Source organism: Arvicanthis niloticus, chromosome 14 (genome assembly GCF_011762505.2).
Source record: "Arvicanthis niloticus isolate mArvNil1 chromosome 14, mArvNil1.pat.X, whole genome shotgun sequence".
Taxonomy (NCBI): domain Eukaryota; kingdom Metazoa; phylum Chordata; class Mammalia; order Rodentia; family Muridae; genus Arvicanthis; species Arvicanthis niloticus.
Window position 1 is genome coordinate 19095461 of NC_047671.1, and position 17360 is coordinate 19112820.

At 40.7% G+C, this 17360-nt stretch overlaps 1 protein-coding gene across 5 annotated transcripts in view; it reads left to right on the top strand.

Moving 5' to 3' along the window:
* Positions 1–17360, top strand: part of Rab27b (RAB27B, member RAS oncogene family) — a 162272-nt gene that overhangs the window by 86628 nt on the left and 58284 nt on the right. For 2 of the 5 annotated variants that reach the window (XM_076912493.1, XM_076912492.1), the window contains 2 exons: positions 7894–7968; positions 10011–10366. The exons of 2 other annotated variants lie outside the window; for them this stretch is intronic. Coding sequence is in view for 1 of the 3 variants with exons in the window: in XM_076912491.1 (XP_076768606.1) it covers positions 11649–11722 (74 nt within the window). In the remaining 2 variants the exon portion in view is untranslated. Of the gene's footprint in view, positions 1–7893; positions 7969–10010; positions 10367–11546; positions 11723–17360 lie in introns of those variants that run through there. One more of the 5 variants, XM_076912491.1, reaches the window with a different exon arrangement.

The following is a 17360-nucleotide window of genomic DNA, read 5'->3' on the forward strand; positions in this document are numbered from 1 at the left end:
AACATAAGAATGTTATTAACACAACAATAATCAAAAGACAATATTAGCGTCTAAAACCAAACCTATCTTTTTAGTAGACTTATGGTAGTATTTAACTTGAATAACCACTTTTAAACCTGTGACTGCAGCCTTCAGATATTAGAAGATGCTGAAGCTGATAAAGTTTGAATGTTCAAATGTGTGTGAGGTTTTTTTCTGAGTTAAGATTTATTTTATTCTTCTTCTCTGTGTGTGTTTGTATGTGTGTAAACTTACACCAAGTGTGTACAGTTGCCCTTAGAAGAAGGCCTAAGACCCCATAGAGTTGGAGGTGCATTGATGGTGAGCCAGCCAGCATAGGTGAGACCGAAGCTTGGGTCCTCAGGAAAAGTGGGACATGCTCTTAACACTGAACTCCAGTCCCACGGTTTTCTGTAATCACCTCTTTCCCACATCTTCCTTCCCACATAAGGTCTTTATGGACATTTTTTTTCTCCAATTTCATTTTCATAGTACAGCTTTCCTGTCTAGTTCTTTCTGTGCTATGTTATTACTTGTGTTTTCTAGGGAAGCTGGATAAGTTCATTAAGTTTTTACATTTCACTTTCAGAAAGAAATCTTGCCCCCAGGGGTAATATTACTCAGCTAAATATGTGAGGATTACACCCACTTCAGATTTTCCCCCCTGGGGACTACACTAATGCAAACAGAAATTTAGAAATAGCATCATTTTGTTGAGGGAACAACTTAAACCTCTCTATGGAGAATAATACAGCGGTTTAAACATGATCAGAAATAGGGTGTTCTATAAAGTCGGACTTCATATGCATAAGACTTCTCAACTCCACAGTAAGGCACCAGCTTACCTACCTGGGCTCTTACGTACTATGTGGGTACCTTTAACAGAGAACACATTCTGGCCACTCCCTGAGCAACCTTGGGGTGGCTTATTTTCAAGTCTTCTTGCCTTAGAATATAACCACGTAAGTTCCTTACGCTGACATCAGTTTCTTGATTACGTTAAAGTTCATGAGCACCAGTTTGCCAAAAGCTTATTTTCTATTGAGCTCCTTGCTTGATTTTCTTCCATTATTTATTAACATCATTTCTCAGAGCTGATGGCAATTTGCCAAACAGCCCCAGGCACTCCCCATAAGTATTTACTGTAAGGACATTCCTCTAGTCATAACTCAAGGCTAGCACAAAGCCTCATTCTGAACATAAAAAAAAATTTCCCTTCGGTTCTAATCCTGCGAATGGATTAAGGTTTCTCTTGAGCAATGCATTTGCTGGTCTTACCATGACACAGTGAATGAATCATGTTCCGTGTGTTAAGTGTGGCTGTTAAAGCAGGCATTCTCGATACCAGCCCAGCCTCCACTTCATCTTTTCCTTTAATCTTTTTCTTCCTCATCTCATTTGAATATTATTTTTTTGTTATCTTGCATTTTGAGATGAAAGACCAAAAAAAAAAAAATGTACAAGTGTCTACAAACCATAAAGCTGGATGAATAGCAAACAAGAAACACATGTAAATAACATATGAACGAGGAAACGAAGCATTATTAGAAACCCCTGTGACACTTCTCAGTCACAGTCTAAATAACTGCAGGGTGACCACTGTCTTGATTTGTAATGTTATGGATTAGATCTGCCTGGCTCTAACATTCTTAAGTATGAAACCCCACAGAATATATTATTGTGCTAGAACTGAGTTATTCAGAATTATGCCGGTGCCATTCACTAATCTCGTTGTAGTCCGAGTTCATCCTTGCTGCTGAGTAAAATTCTGTTTTGTGAATATACATTATTTTTAATTGTATTTTTGATGGAAATGAGGAGAACTTTTGAATTTGTGGCTAAAAGGCAGATTGTCATAAATGATTTCTGGGAAATTTACTGCAGCGTTCTAGGTATTATTTAAAACAGGCTCTATCTAGTTGGATACAGTTTTCTGAAATATTCAAACCTGTTTATATCCCTACCAGCCGGCAATGAATATTTTGCTTGTTCTGTATTCTTATCAATCTCTGGCTATACCTATATGGACACGTGCACGGGTGTTTTCTTTTTCATTTTCTGATAACTGCTAATAGTGATCATTGTTCCCTACTGACTGGGTCTTAATTTTTTTTCTGTTCTGTAAAGAGCCCACTCTGCTATTCATTGTAATTATCCAGCTTAATTTTTATACTCTTTTACTATTACAGAAAAATTAATGTTTTTCTGTAATGAATGGCCTCCCATAAAAGAGAAAACTTAAAAGTAAAAGCAGATGTCAAATGCCAAGTTTACCATAAACCAAGCCCTTATTGGACAGAGGAGTTCAGCATTTACTGCTTAGAAACGATAGTTGAGAGTCAGAGGGTCAAGCTTTAGGGTCATCAGCCACACAGTTTTCATTCAGGAATGCTACACTATGTCCTGAGCCCAGTCACTTGTACTGAACAAGCTTCAAAGAGTCATTGAAGAACCAATCTTAAGATGCTTATGAATGACCTCTAAACCATTGAAAACAAGACGCCTTACATGAAAAATGCAAAAAGTATCTACCTGTTCGTGTCCAGTGCCCCACGGAATGAGACATTCCACACAGAGAATTTTACTAGCAGCACTAAACACCATTAATACTTACTTTTTTAAAAAAAAAAGATTTATTTATTTATTTATTTAATGTATGAGTATACTGTAGCTGTCTTCAGACACACCAGAAGAGGGCATCAGATCCCATTACAGATGGTTGTGAGCCACCATGTGGTTGCTGGGAATTGAACTCAGGTCCTCTGGAAAAGAACAGTCAGTGCTCTTAACCACTGAGCCATCTCTCCGGCCCCATAATACTTACTAAGAGAAAATTCACCAGAGGTTGTGGTGCATGCCTATGATCCCAGTGCTTGGAAGGGCAAGGCAGGATCAGCAGTCCTGAGCAAGCCTGGGCTATGGGGACGGTCTCTCTCAAGAATGATTTCCCCTTGAGGAGAAATGTTATCATCATGGAGATATTCACCAAAATCTAATTCAGCTCTTAAAAGTTTATATAGATGAAAAAAATATTATAATGAGCTACTCAAGGTACAAATAGGATAACCCCTCCTTTGCAGATGATATGATTATAATCTTAGCCAATGAGACAAAAATGTGAAGTTGAATTTTCAAGGATAATGCACTGAAGTGTTTGGCTGCTTGTGAGAGCATTAACATTAATTCACCAGATGGATCAAAGTGCCAATAAAAAGTCTCAAATTTTGTTTAAATATTTGTTTGTTAGAAGTTGAGAACCTATTTGTGGTCTTCAACTGGTATGCTGACTACAGTTTAGTTGTGTGTAATATGGTACAAATTCGTGAATGTCAATGTTTTCTCTGTACTGGAAGGTGTAGTCACAGCTTCTCTGGAGTTACTGAGAATGAGGTACAGTGACTGATCCAGCTATGGTACCCAGATCATTGGAGGTCACTAGGAGACTAGAAATGCTCTCTGGACCCCTAGAACCAAGTCAAGAGTAAAGAACCTGCCTCAAATCATACAAGTCACAGAATCATGGGGCTAGGGGCTAATCGAATGTTTTCCAGTATTTCAAAAGCTTTTATTTGAATGTTTTAAATTCTTTGAGTATATATTTGTACCAAAAATGAGTGAGGGATTAGCTTAGGAGTTATACCTTAAATATTAAAAGCTTATTGATTGTTATTAAAAGCAGAAGAGGTTTAGCAAATATTTCATTTTTTTTATTTCTAACTCTAAAATAAAAGTTTCAAGGAAAATTTCATCTTGACAATGATAGTCTCATGAAAAATAAAAAAAGAACTTTTCAGTGCGTGTGTGTTGATACTGTTCATATAGGGTTTGAGGCTGGTCTTGAACTGGAACAGTTTTCCTCCAGCCTCATTCTCTTGCGTGCTGAGATTACAGCATGCACATGCCACCATGCCTGGCTGTTCTAGTAAAGCACCTGCAGTTTGTTGGAGAAAGTTGATTTCAAACAGTGATGACAACTGAGAACAGAATGGCAGGGTGCAAGCAAGCACTGCTCCTGACAAACCTACTTTTGTCACTAGTGACAAGGGACAACCTTGTGCATCCAAGAAGAGCCAAAGGATTTTATGGTTCCTCCTATCATGCCAAACTGTAGGAGAGGGAGCTGCTAATACATTAACTGTGCCATTCCATAATAAGAAATACCATGACGGCTTCAAGGCTTCTTTTCTGATTTTCATGGAGCAAATGCACACAGTGAAAGCATTTCCTTTCTCTGCTCCAGACAGTTGATGGTAAATCACTTTCCCAAGAGTCTGATATGTCTTGCTTCGACTCCTTTTCACAAAGGTGTGTTTTCAACATGTAATGTCTCAGCTAAAATGAGATTTGCTGAAACAAAACACAGACTAGATAACCACATACACATACGACTATCAAGTGTGTCATTACACAAGGTGATGTTGGACTGTATTTAACTTGTATGCAGAATATCGTCATAGTGGCTGTCTTAGTTAGGGTTACCATTGCTGTAATAAAGCACCATGACCAAAAGCAAGTTAGAGAGGAAAGGGCTTATTGACCATCCACTTCTACATCATAGTCCATTACTGAGAAACTCAAGCAGTGCTAGAACCCAGGAGCAGGAGCTGATGCAGAGGCCATGAGGGATGCTGCTTTACTGGCTTGCTCATCATACCTTGCTCAGCCTACTTTCTTATAGAACCCAGGACCACCAGTCTAGGGCTAGACCCTCTTCCATCAATCCCTGACAATAAAATGCTCTGCAGTCTTGCAAATAGCCCACTCTACAGAGACTTTTTTTTTCAATTGAGGCTCCCTCCTCTTGGATGACTTTATCTTGTGTCAAGTTGACATAAACCTAGCAAGCATAGTGACATGAAAATAAGCCATATTTTCCGACATGCTTAATTCTTTTTAAATACAATTTTCTTCTATTTACCAATTTATTGGCATGGTTATTGAAATGACTAAAAAAATGTCTTCTTGTAATTGTGTTTATGGTTAAAGATGTCAGAGGCCACTTATACTGTGACTTCTCAGAATTCAGAGTTTTCTGAGGTTAAAGTCACATGCAAACGTTCTACACTAAACAGAGCCTTCTGCGCAATATTTTTCCTTTAACATAGGGAAAAAGAATCCAACATAAATTACAATAAGCTCCAAATTAGGTTTCCTCATTTTCACATTCTAAGAAAGTGAGGCAAATGAGATTAGAAGTTACCATAAGGTCAGAGCCCGTGGATGGCCCAGATTCGATTGTAACTGTGTGCCCAGGGTGGAAAACATATCTAAAATGGTTTCCTGACCTTCACAGTCGGATCAACCTACTGTCTAAAGTTCTAAGGAGGTCTATGTCTATAAGTTACATCCTCGGCAGTAGGTAGGACAACCAGCATGGCCTGGGAGTCCAGTCTTGTGACTGGTTAGTCATGCTCTGCAGTTTCCTTCAACTGGGGAGGAGTTGATTTTTATTTGTGATTAGGCAGACTCCATATGAACTAGCAATCAGCAGAAGGTGGAGGCATACCTTTCTGCTTGCCCAGAAAACCCTATCTTCTTCCCCTGTCATTCATTGCAGGATTGGAGTCATCTGGAAACCTTGAAGTTCCACAGTGTGAAGTCTAAGTCAGAAGACCTTGTGAAGGGGGATTTTTAAAGGTTCAGAGTCAGTATTAACACTGTAAAGTCTGTAGCTCATACCGCAAAAGAAGAAATCTAATACACTTATTTAAATCTGTATGTCTGTCCATCCATCCATCCATCCATCCATCCATCCATTCACCTGCCTACCTACCTACCTACCCACCTACCTAGTCTTGAACTGAGGATTAGATCACACATGCATGATCCCACTACCAGAGGGGTGAAGGTAGGAGGATTAGGATTTTAAAATGTATTTGTCTGAAGGTAATCAAAAACAAAAAGACATAAAAGTGAGACTAAGACTTGGCGGAGTGAGGAGGAGGGTAAGAAGGGATAGAGGGACCGGACAGCTAGAATGCATTATGTATGTATATGACATCGACAAAAGAATAAATTCAGTAAAAATTAATTAAGGAAAGAAAAGTCTTTAAGAGGAATGGAGAGCAGGCTTGGCAGTTAAGAGCACCTCCCACTTAGGGTAGCTAACAACACCCTGTAATTCAAGCTCCAAGGGACTCTGATATCTTCTGGCCTCTGCTGGCACACGCATGCGTGCATGAGTGCATGCGTGCACATGCATACACACACACACACACACACACACACACACACACACACAGAGGGGGAAGGGTACTCTTTAAAAATTGGAAGAGAAAAGGAAGTAAATGCTGTTAAAGTAGCCACAGACTGTCTCATTAATCATGGGCTCTACTCCACAGGTAAATATGTGATTCACTTCATGTTTTATGGTTCTGTTTCATATTTCTAAACGGCTTGTTAGCCTAGTAATTATTATTCAGCCATCTTACACAACACTCACTAACTTCATGTGATCATAACTGAGGATGTGCTTAGCCTTCTTACACATACCCATTCCCAGTGTCTCCCTCACCCCACCGTCCACATGGAGTTTTAGTGCAGTTTGGTTCGTGTGTGTGTGTGTGTGTGTGTGTGTGTGTGGTGTGTGTGTGTGTGAATATTATACTGATTATATTCACACCAGTACGAAGCAGTATTCTATCACATATTTCCTTTCTCATACTACTTTGTTTTGTTCTTCCTGGAGTTTTTAATATACTTCTAAATGTTTATGTACAACTTATTCAGTTACTCAAAACTGCTTTCAAATTGTGTCTGTCAGAACAGCCTAGTTGCTGTAAAGGCCCTCAAAATCCCAATATCATTATACAAGGTTTCTTCTTGTTCGTGTCGTCGTTCAGAAACATAGCAGCTGGGAGTATGACCTTTTGGGGTCATAACTTTTCTTCCTCTAGAATCTTTATTATCTTGTAGGGTTTCAATGTGCTTCCTTTTTTCTGTATTGGAATGCTATTGGGGGTAGAGGGAAGTATATGTAGAAAAAAATGGGTTTTCTCAGGGTCCATGTTATGGATGTAGTGTAGCACTGAAACCCATCATTTCTGACACAGGCCTTTGGCTGGAATTCTATTGAATGTGTCCTAATATGCAGGGGGCACAGAACGAAATCTAGAGGGATGCTCCAGAGAGCAGAGGTGATCTAGAAAACACTGTGGGTTAATTGCCTGCTGCACAGGCACCAACACTACCTCTATCTTTTTTTTTTTTTTTTTTTTTTTTTTTGATTGGAGACGGACCTACTGTAAGCCTTCCTCCTGCCTGTCTCCTGGCCTGTTTTCTGAAATCTCTGCTGGAGAACTCTGATTTCTCTCTCATGTTAGATGTGAGTTTTCTGGGTTTTGTCTTTTCCTCTTTCTTGAAAGAGGCTTTTGAAAGGCTTGCTTTTTGAAAGGCTTGCTTCAGGGAGGCTGTTTTTCAAATCACACATAGAAGAATGAATAATTTGAAGTACTTGAAAGCATGAAAATGCTAACAATTATTGGCTATTAATAATGGCTAATAATAGCTAATACATGGCTAACAGTAAATTTGTAAATACAATTCTAGATTCAAAGTAAACTCATTTTAAGATGTAAAAGCCTTCAAAGAAACACCTAGATTTTCTATTATTGTTATGAAATTCAGCACAGTTTTTTTCCTATGTAAATTACTTACCTTGTGGCTCTGGAAGATATTTTAAACATTTGTGGGTTACTATTAATTCAGAATTGTGCATATTTAATTAATGAGTAAATTTAAAGAGAAACCTTTAAAGAGAAGTCTTTACTTGTGGAATTCTTAAAACCTTATTTATTTTCAATGATTTCTTTTCCATCCCTTTCTGAGTAGAAAGAACTCATATCTGGAATTTTCTGAGATTTTTTTTTATCTCTTTTTTCTTCAACATTTTAGGTAGGTTTTTGTCCTGCTTTGCTGAGGATTTTCAACTTACCCTTCTGACACATCTACTAGTTTTAAACATCTTTAGTAAGTATATTTTCAATCTCTAGAGTGTTTTTTGCGTTGCTGCTGTTTTGTATATAAATTTCTTTGTTATTTACTCTTACTGGAAGCAGAGTCAAGGGGCTTGTGTTCAACTCATAGCCAGCCAGCCATGAGACTTATTTGCATTCTCCAGAACAGCGGCCTCCAGTCTTCCTGAGGCTGGAGGAAGTAGATAAGGGAACTTGCTTGATTACATGACAGTGAAGAGGAAACTTCAGATGGGAGCTGTGTACAATGCTTCTGACCAAGCCCCACACCGCACTGCCTGTCACGAGTCTGTGCCAGCATTTCTGCCCTGTAAAGTCTTAGCCAGCTGGGTTTTGCAGGGAGAATCGCTGATAATTGCTTGTCCATAACTCCACCCACAGACAAGCACCATGCAAAGTGTTTCTCTAATCAGTACCTGCCTCCAGCCGGTTGAACCTCTTCTTAAAATGTGTTGCCATTTATTTTACCTGGTGATGCCTCTTTTAGTTCCTTTTATGGTTTAAAGACATTTTTAGGAGCTCAAAATGGATTTATTTCTGTATTGAAGGAGTTCGAAGGGGATGAAATACAGGTGATGAATTTGACTCTCTATGGCTAGAAGTCCCCCAGTTACGGCATCTGTATACATATCAGATCTGATTTGTAGAACTAGACAGAAATTTTAACTTTTTAAATTTGGGTCATGTGAACCCCAGGTACAGAAGAGCCTCACACACCCTTTCTCTGTTAGAAGAGACAAAACAATGTTTACAAGTTAGATGACATTGGAGCTGGAGAAGGTGAATCAGTGTGGAAGAGCATTGCTGCTCTTTCTGAGGACCTGGGGAGGCTTTGGTTCCCAGCACCCACATGGTGGCTCCAGTTTCAGGATAGCTGATTCCTCTCGAACACACCAGACATGTTCACAATGCACATACCTACCTACCTACCTACCTACATGCATACATACATACACATATGTATATGCATATATACATACATATATATGTACAGGCAAAACACTTATATACATAAAATAAAATTAGTATGTTAAGATGTTTTACAAATCAGATAGTATCTTGGAAGGATGGGGTAGGTTAAGTGCTACTTACATAATAAGTGTAGCCAACGCCTCTATAGAATAAAGTACATTGTTCTAGACTACCTACTAGAATTAACTGTCCAGATCCCCACCCTCAACCCCATCTTTCTCTCTTTCTTTTGAGTCTCATGCTGCAGCCCAGGCTGACTCGAAACCCACATTGTAACCCTCACTGGTCCTATTGTTTTTATGTTCAAGGAGGTCACATCTTTGTGTTTGGGCTGTGATTTGGGCCTTCCACAAGAAACTCTCCCTAGCAGATCTTACCGGTGCTTTAAACTCTGAAGCGTCAGGTCAAGAATGAGTTAAACAGTTAAAATTTAAGTCATCATCTGCCGAACAATAACATAAATGCAAGCAACAGGTTTGGAACTATTTTCTTCGCGAAGGAATACGTCAAATGCGATTATATGTATTCGATCTGTGTTCTTACCTTGACCACTAGTCTGTAAATTTAGGGATGTTACAGTTAAAAATATGATGCTCAAAGGCTTCCTAGGATCTCCCCCCCACCCCACCCCCATGGGAAAATCCAAAGTACTAAGTGTAGGACTTGCCACGTACTGTGAACTTAATACATACTTGTTCAGTGGCCTTGGGTTTTTCTTTTTTTAATTTAGCAGAAACCCATTGGTCTTGAATTAGCTTTTAGCAAGTAAGGATACCATCGGTGTGGACTGATTCGAATGCCTGTACCCTAACTTTAGAAATGCAGTTTCCTTCTAATGCCCAGTCTAATCAGATGCTTTTCTGTGCTTCCTACTTGGAAGCCCACCACTATGAGCAAGGGTGTAAGATGAGCTCTGTATGAGAGCTGGTCTCCCCACATTGTCCGGGGTTCATTGAAAGAGATGTCATTGCAAAGCCAAGGAAATATGTCAATGAAAATGAGCCTGCCACTAGGGCATGCACTCCTTCAGCGTGGAGAACCAGCCAAGTGTGTTTCTTATTGCAGGGTTGAGTCACCAGCCAGACTGGCTCGAGGTGAGCCAGGCACATCCGCGTTAGGACTCAGAGACACGCCTTCTTCTCACACAAACCTTCCTGATCCCAGCCGCCTAGGCGGACTCCCGGGTGGTGCTACCAGCCTTGCCACTTGCAATCTTGACGGGCAGAGGTTGCGGACCGCTGGGCCTTGCACCGATCGGGAGCCACAGGTTGGAGACGCAGGGAGCCCTGCCCATGACGGTGACTCTCTGAGGCTGGCAGCCGGCGCGCCTTGGTTGCTGGCGGTCCCTGGAGCAGGAGAAGACCGGAGCGGGGCCCCGAAACCTGACACCAGCGCCCTTGCTGCCCCTTCTCCGCGGGCTGGTGAGTTGGGGAAGGCCGACTGGAATGCGGTTCCACCCACTTCGGGTGCCCGCGCGGCTGCGGGGAAGGGGGGACAGGGAGGGCGCAGGCCCCGCGCGGCAGGTTTCCAATCTGTTCCCTGCAGAAAGCCTGGCGAGCATGACCTGGGGGTCGGTCGCGCCAGTGCGGGTAGCCCCCTGCAAACTCGATCTACATTCCACTTGTTTTGGTGTGTGCCTATCCTACAGCTGATTAGATCCAAACCAAAGCATAACAAGAACACTGGACATCTGTATTTCCAAAAGACGATTAATAGCAGCAATAAGCAAAGTGGCATTCAGGGAGAAAGGACCTAGAGAGGCTGGCCAGGCAAGAGAGAGGACTTGTCTTAGCACTTCCTTGAGATGATTCAGCCACAGAAAGTGAAGAATGCTTTCTGCGTTCCAGTGTTTGCCATATTACTTTAGGATTCTGATCAAAGTTTCCCATACAGGGATTGAGTGTAGGAAGTGAGTGATATTGTGAGTGGTCCCAATACACTCACTACTAAAACCCTCCAACATTATCTTACTAAGTCTCCGGAAAACAGTGTCTCAGTGATGTGTAAACAGTGATGGCCTTCCTAGGAACAAGCTGTGTGAGGTTAATGCCTGAACACCTTACCAGCTTTTCGATGACACGATCTAAAACTAATGCTGTGGACTCCAGTTTAAATGGCTTGCACAAGCAGAGACATACGTTTTGATTTGAGTCTGCTTAGGAGAATGCCCACAGTTCTCAATATTTCGTTACGTTTATACTTATTTGCATATACCTAATGGACTGCTTAGTGGTTGTAACTTTTGAAAAGTAGAAAGAATATTTAGTTACAGTCATACTTATTTACAGATACACATAATATGCTCATTGGTTGTTATAACTTTTGAAAAGCAGAAGGGACACCGGGATTGTATAGATAAGTTCACTGGATTTTAAAAAGCTACTGTAACGATCAGTTTGAAGTTATAAAACAAGAGAAGTGCTTTTCTGATGTCATTTTGCCCCTTCCCATAGCAGCTTCTCTTAGTTGTGTGTGGGGGCGGGGTGGGGGGAGGGTAATTCCTTACCCACATGAGCACGCTAGGCTGACTGGCAGGAACATCTGTAGATCATCACAAGGTATACACTTGCCTGAGACTCAACACTAAGGAGACTTCCCTGCTTAAGGACTGGCTATGAACTGCCATGCCCTGTTACTATCATTGGTATTGAATGGGAAAACATTTCAGATAAAACTGGATAAGCCTGTTCTCACCTTTGCCAAATGGCAATACAAAGAATCTGTCAAATGCAAGCAGACGCACGGCTCTCCCTCCTCATAGCTGGCTTCTGGACCAGGTATGTTTGACCTGATAAGGGAGGTAACCCTGGAGACGAGATCCTCTTAACTCATGACGTACCACATTCTACTACTACCTCTGTCTTCCAGTTCATTCGTGTAACTATTCCTCTAGAAATATCAATGTCAAAGTCCCAGGTGACTCAAGTTGGCATCTGCTGTTCCCACCCTGCCCCCCCATTCTTAGGAAGTTGGACTAAGCTTTCAGCCTAGGTGCTCAGTAGAGTACAGACAGCACACTGACCGCTCTCGTGAAGTTCATCTCTTGAAACAAGCTCAGTTTCTTCTGTTGATTCACCTAGGCTGGTTAACCAATAATTCATCTCTGAGGTGATTACTTGTTATGCTGAGATGCAGGAGAACAATTCCAATAAAAAGAGACAGGGCAAACCAGATGTTTGCCGTGAATTGTTTGTAGAGATGACTACCAAAGAGGGGCGGTTAGCTTTCTTCATGGTTAGGTATATACAGTATGGAGTGAATGTTCTGTAATGCAGAAAGTGGTGACATTGCAAGACAGACCTGTTGTTAGAACTATACTCTTAGGTATTTTCAGGCCCTCCTCAGTCCTTATTGCTGTTCTTCCACCACTGGGCTTCTCTTCCTCCTTGAATAAACAAAGGACTAGTACATAGTAGCTTTGTGTTTAATAAGTGGCTGAAAGAATTATTCCATAAAGTCAATATTTTTAACTTTCACAGTATCTTGAGAAAATAGTGTATTTGGTTACCTGTTTGTTTATTCAAAAGTGCATTTCTAAAATAGCACCCCTTGATGTTCTAGGTTCTCTGTAGACAGGCATGGACAAAATAAGCAGGCATCCCTAACCCCATGGATCTTACTGTTTATTTGGAGACAAGAAAACTAACAAGATGAACAGGTTAGATCTATGACACATGACTCACAGATGCTAAAGGGTATGGGGCAGGAGAGAGTTATTCCATAAGTTTCAGTTGTGTGGGGGTGGGGCGGGAGTCTCAGGTTGCAGATTAGGTACCAGGGTGAGCCCTACTTGGAGGCCATTTCAGTGTTGATCTGGAGCAATTGAGGGTGTGAACCTTTGGAGACTACTCCAGACTGAACAACCAGGCAGCTGGGATTTGCCAGTCCTGTTCCCTGGTACTATTAGGGCCAGGCCATAGAGGGCTCTGAGGATGCTACTCAACAGTTGATTTGAAGTTTTCACTTTGGGTAGAAGGCTATACTAAATAGCCTGTGAAATATTTTCCAACAAATACTTGTCTCGCACATTATGAACATTAATATAGTCTTCTAAGCAGCATGGACAAGAGGAGCTAATAAGACAAAGGACTTGGTTGTATATACATTACACCCTTGAGTTAGGGGGAGCAAACAAATTAATAATCCTACAAGGTTTAATATTAAGGATGGCACAGTAAGCAGTAAAAATAATGACACTGGTCGGGAAAAGCCTTGGGAACAGACTTAATTTATTGTGATTTAAGTTCTATGTTTTTGTCAGATATAGTGTAATGTTTCAATATATGCTTATAGCTCTTTTTGTGAATGAGTTCAACCATCTTTAAATAAAAACAGTTAAAGCTAAGTTTTATCTGTACGTAGCATGTCCATGACCTTTCTTATCATGACTTCCTGAACAATCTACTATACCAGCGATGTATGCACCCTTTCCACTACCTTGGGTCTGACTATTACACGGATGGTTTAAGGTATAGATGTAAAACCCATACTTGTGCAGGTTGTATGCAAATACTGTGTAATTGTATATAAAGGCTGATGCCTCAATGCATGCAGATATTTCTAGGGGCCTTGAAATCCATCCTCTGCATAAGCTGGGAACACTGTGCACTGTGAACAGATAAAATGGAAGTGTTGCTGTACTCGTCGCTTTAAAATTTTACTATGACTTTGTTACGAAAGCACTGTGCATCTAATGAGGTGGCATTTTTAAAGCTGTCTCTCTGGCTTCCTTGAGAACAGTGGATTGTAATATGACCACGGTTGAAGACAGAACAGAGATGAGGCTACTCCAATAGACCATCAAAGGCAACAGTATAGATTAGCACTGGAACTGTGGTCTCAAATAAAAGGAAATCCATTCAGAGAGTATTTAAGAGCAGAGCTGATAAGAATTACTCAGAGCTTAAAAGAAATACTCATAACCCAGGTAAAGAGTAAGGATGATAGGAAGTAAGATGGAGCGTAGTCATCAAAATGCATAAAGAACAACCTGATTAGATGATAAAGCTGTATCTTTTTTTATTGGATATTATATTTACATTTCAGATTTTATCCCCTTACCCCATTCCCCTCCCCCCGATAAAGCTGTATCTTAAGACTGGAAAAGATGGGGGAAGGAAAAGACTCAAGAGGAAGATGAAGACTCTGTTATCAAGTGTCTGAAGTATTTTCAAGCTTCTTGGTGGAGACAGCCAGTTAGGGTTCTCTTTTTGTAGCCCTATATAATACCTGGCATAGGCCAACACATGGCTAGACCCAAGGTCTTCAAGACATCAAGTGGAGAGAGCTGGGGGAAGGGGGGGGGACTGAGATTTAGAACTGAGAACTGATCTCTGACTGGATATAACATTGAGAGATCTCGCCCCAGGAAGCATCAGAAAACTGGTCAAGTGATGGGACAGTTATCAGATAACACTGCCATCATGAACACATGATGAGTTTTTACAGAATACCCAGAGGTGACAGATATTGCTAAGATAAATACTGAGCTGAGAAGTGTGTGATCTTGAACGTCAAATGGGAAACTTTGACAAGAGATAGACCTCGCCAAATAACATATTCAGGAAAACGAATGTAAAACTTTGTAAGTAGCTTTTCACTGGATTCCAAGAGAAATAGAAATTAGGGAACACCAGAAAAATTTAGATTACACTCAGACTCCAATAAAACTAATTTTAAAATGTGCTTGTAAAACAGTAAAGTCAGAAATACTTAGAAAGGTGTTGTGTGAATACTTCAAAGCATTTTCAGAATACTTTGAGGAAGAGCAACTTTGAGATAAGTGCTAAAGAGAATGACTAATTCTTTAAACAACTTTTTTTAGAAGAAATCAGTCAGTGGGGGAGTGTCTCACATCATTAAACCAATTTGAGAGAAAGCAAGGGAGTGAAATTCATCTCTCTGTCTTCCTCCTCTCGGTCTGATGCTGGAGACTGAACCCGGGGCCTCTGCCTTGCTTGAGCTAATACTGAGTTCCATCCCTGGCCTCCTGTCATAGCTCAGCATGCGGCCTACACTTGCCTCCCACTTTGTGCAACTCAGGGTTTGCATTCTTCTTTCTGAATAATGGAAAATAGAATCCTAATGGGAAGCAGTGGACTGGAAGAAAGGCTGCTAACATTCATCGTGAGCACAAGAAAAGGGCGGGGCTGGCGATGATGGGGGAGCAAACTCAGAACGGCAGCTGAGACCTAATGAGCCTGATATGTTCAAGAACCTGAGACTGAAGAGTAGAAAGCAGGGGCCACAGGGAACACAGGTGAGCATGGCATGCACTAATGGGAAGCCATTGCTGGGGCTGGATAAGATCAAGAAGGATGACACACCGCAACTTTATACCGGAGGTGTTATAGACATGGCCTCCACTGGGATATTTCATTAAATGCAATCAAATGGTCTTTTAGTTACACTTGAAAGCTGTGATTAAACATATCTGAGAACATAGGGTGTAGAATCGTTGGTAGATTGTCTAGATAAAAATAAAAAATTTTAGTTATGAGATATAAAACATATAAAAGTATATTAGGTCAGCACTGTCTTATACACTTGTTTAATATTCAAATGTGCAAAAATCTCTTAAGTAGGTAAAGTTGTTTCATTGAAGACAGATATAGGTGCATGTCTTGGGAATTTATAGAGAACAGTTAAATCTACCCTGTCGTTAGGCAAACATTGCCAATACTGTGCAGTGTGTGTGTGTGTGTGTGTGTGTGTGTGTGTGTGGCTTAAGGACACAGCAATCCTTCTCAAGACCATGACTTTTTCCTGTGCAAAACAAAGGATGCTGTTTGTTCAAATGCTCTACTCTATGGCTCTGGACCTGGGGAGTCTACATGTCTTGCTCCGTGTTTATTTTCTTCTGTCTTTCCCCTCCTTCCTCAGTTCCTTCTCTGTATCTGTCCATTTAAGGTATAGAGAATGGGTAAGGTAAAAAGAACAGGAGGAGAGCTTGAGAGAAGACTGAGAACCTCTATAAAGGGGAAGTCATTTTGGTAGGTTAAACCACAAGTCTTTGTTTAACCTTCCTCTGTAGCACATACGTTCATTTCCAATCATAGTGACTCAGAGTCAGTACAATCTTCTCTGGTTTGAGTTTACTCACAGACCTGGATACTGTATTGCATTCAGCTGGAGGGACACACCAGAAAAACATAAATAAAAAGCTGGTTCATATCATATTTCTCCACTCTTACGTAAACGAGGTAATCAGGGCCCAAGAAGCTTATTAGAAAAATTGCTTGGTACTTAATCATTTCTTGGAGTACATTATTTTCATCAGTAAAACATAGTGTACATAAATGTTCATGGCCATGTCAAAATACAAGAAATATAGAATGAAATTAGACTTTATTTTCAATGAAAAAAAAAGTGGAAATTAAAAATTGGGTCCCCTACTCTCTTTGAACAGCTTCTTGGTCTGGAGCTCACTCAGGCTGGCCTTGAACTCTTAACCCTTCTGATTCAACCTCAGTACTGGATTATAGACATGTGCCATCATGTCCCACTAAAATGAGTACGTCTTAGTCCTTAAAATGAATAGAAACTATTGCTTATATTCAGACTGGCTATACCTTGACTTGGGTGCCTCCTTGGTCTGATTTAGGCTCCTGATTTTCTGAAGTCTTCCCCTAAAGACCACAAATTCAGGAGCGACACCATCATCTTTCTAATTTTGTGAAGCATTGCGTACACTAAAGAAGGCCACTAAAACTCACTATATGAAAAATGGTATCCTCAGTCCCAAGCCCTCTCCTTGTACCCTCCATGTTTAATCTTAATCTTTCCAGGGCTAGTAATGCATACTGTATCCTCAAATGCTGCTGGGCAGTGTTGGGATACGAGAGCTTTATTTGGAACAGCAAAGAAACACAAACAAACAAACCCTGAAAATATTCTCTCTCTCTCTCTCTCTCTCTCTCTCTCTCTCTCTCTCTCTCTCTCTCTCTCTCTCTCACACACACACACACACACACACACACACGAACACAGGATGAAACAAGCAGATAGATACACAGTGAGTCACAGAAGCAAGACCTCCTTTTTAATCTTCATTTGGAAATGGATGTTAGCTGATGAAGTCCACTCAGTAGTTATCTCTTGAGGGCGCCATTTACAGATTCATGTTTGACTTGGGATTTCCTGAAAACAATATGGGTGCTTCTTACTTTTAAATTACCCTATACCATTTTTTTGTTTAATTTCGCTTTCTTACTTAGCCAATAGGAGGGCCAAGTGAACAGAAGGAGGATGTGTAACTCAGTAGTCACACTTGCTGTTATCCTGAATTTAGTTGTTGTCCCTGTAACTGTCAATGTTGGGAACCAATAGGCTTGATGAGAATCCATTCCACTAAGATTATGAAGAGGGTAGGGAAAGGTTTCTTGTCCAGGGTGTTTGGTCCTTCAGAAGGTAGAG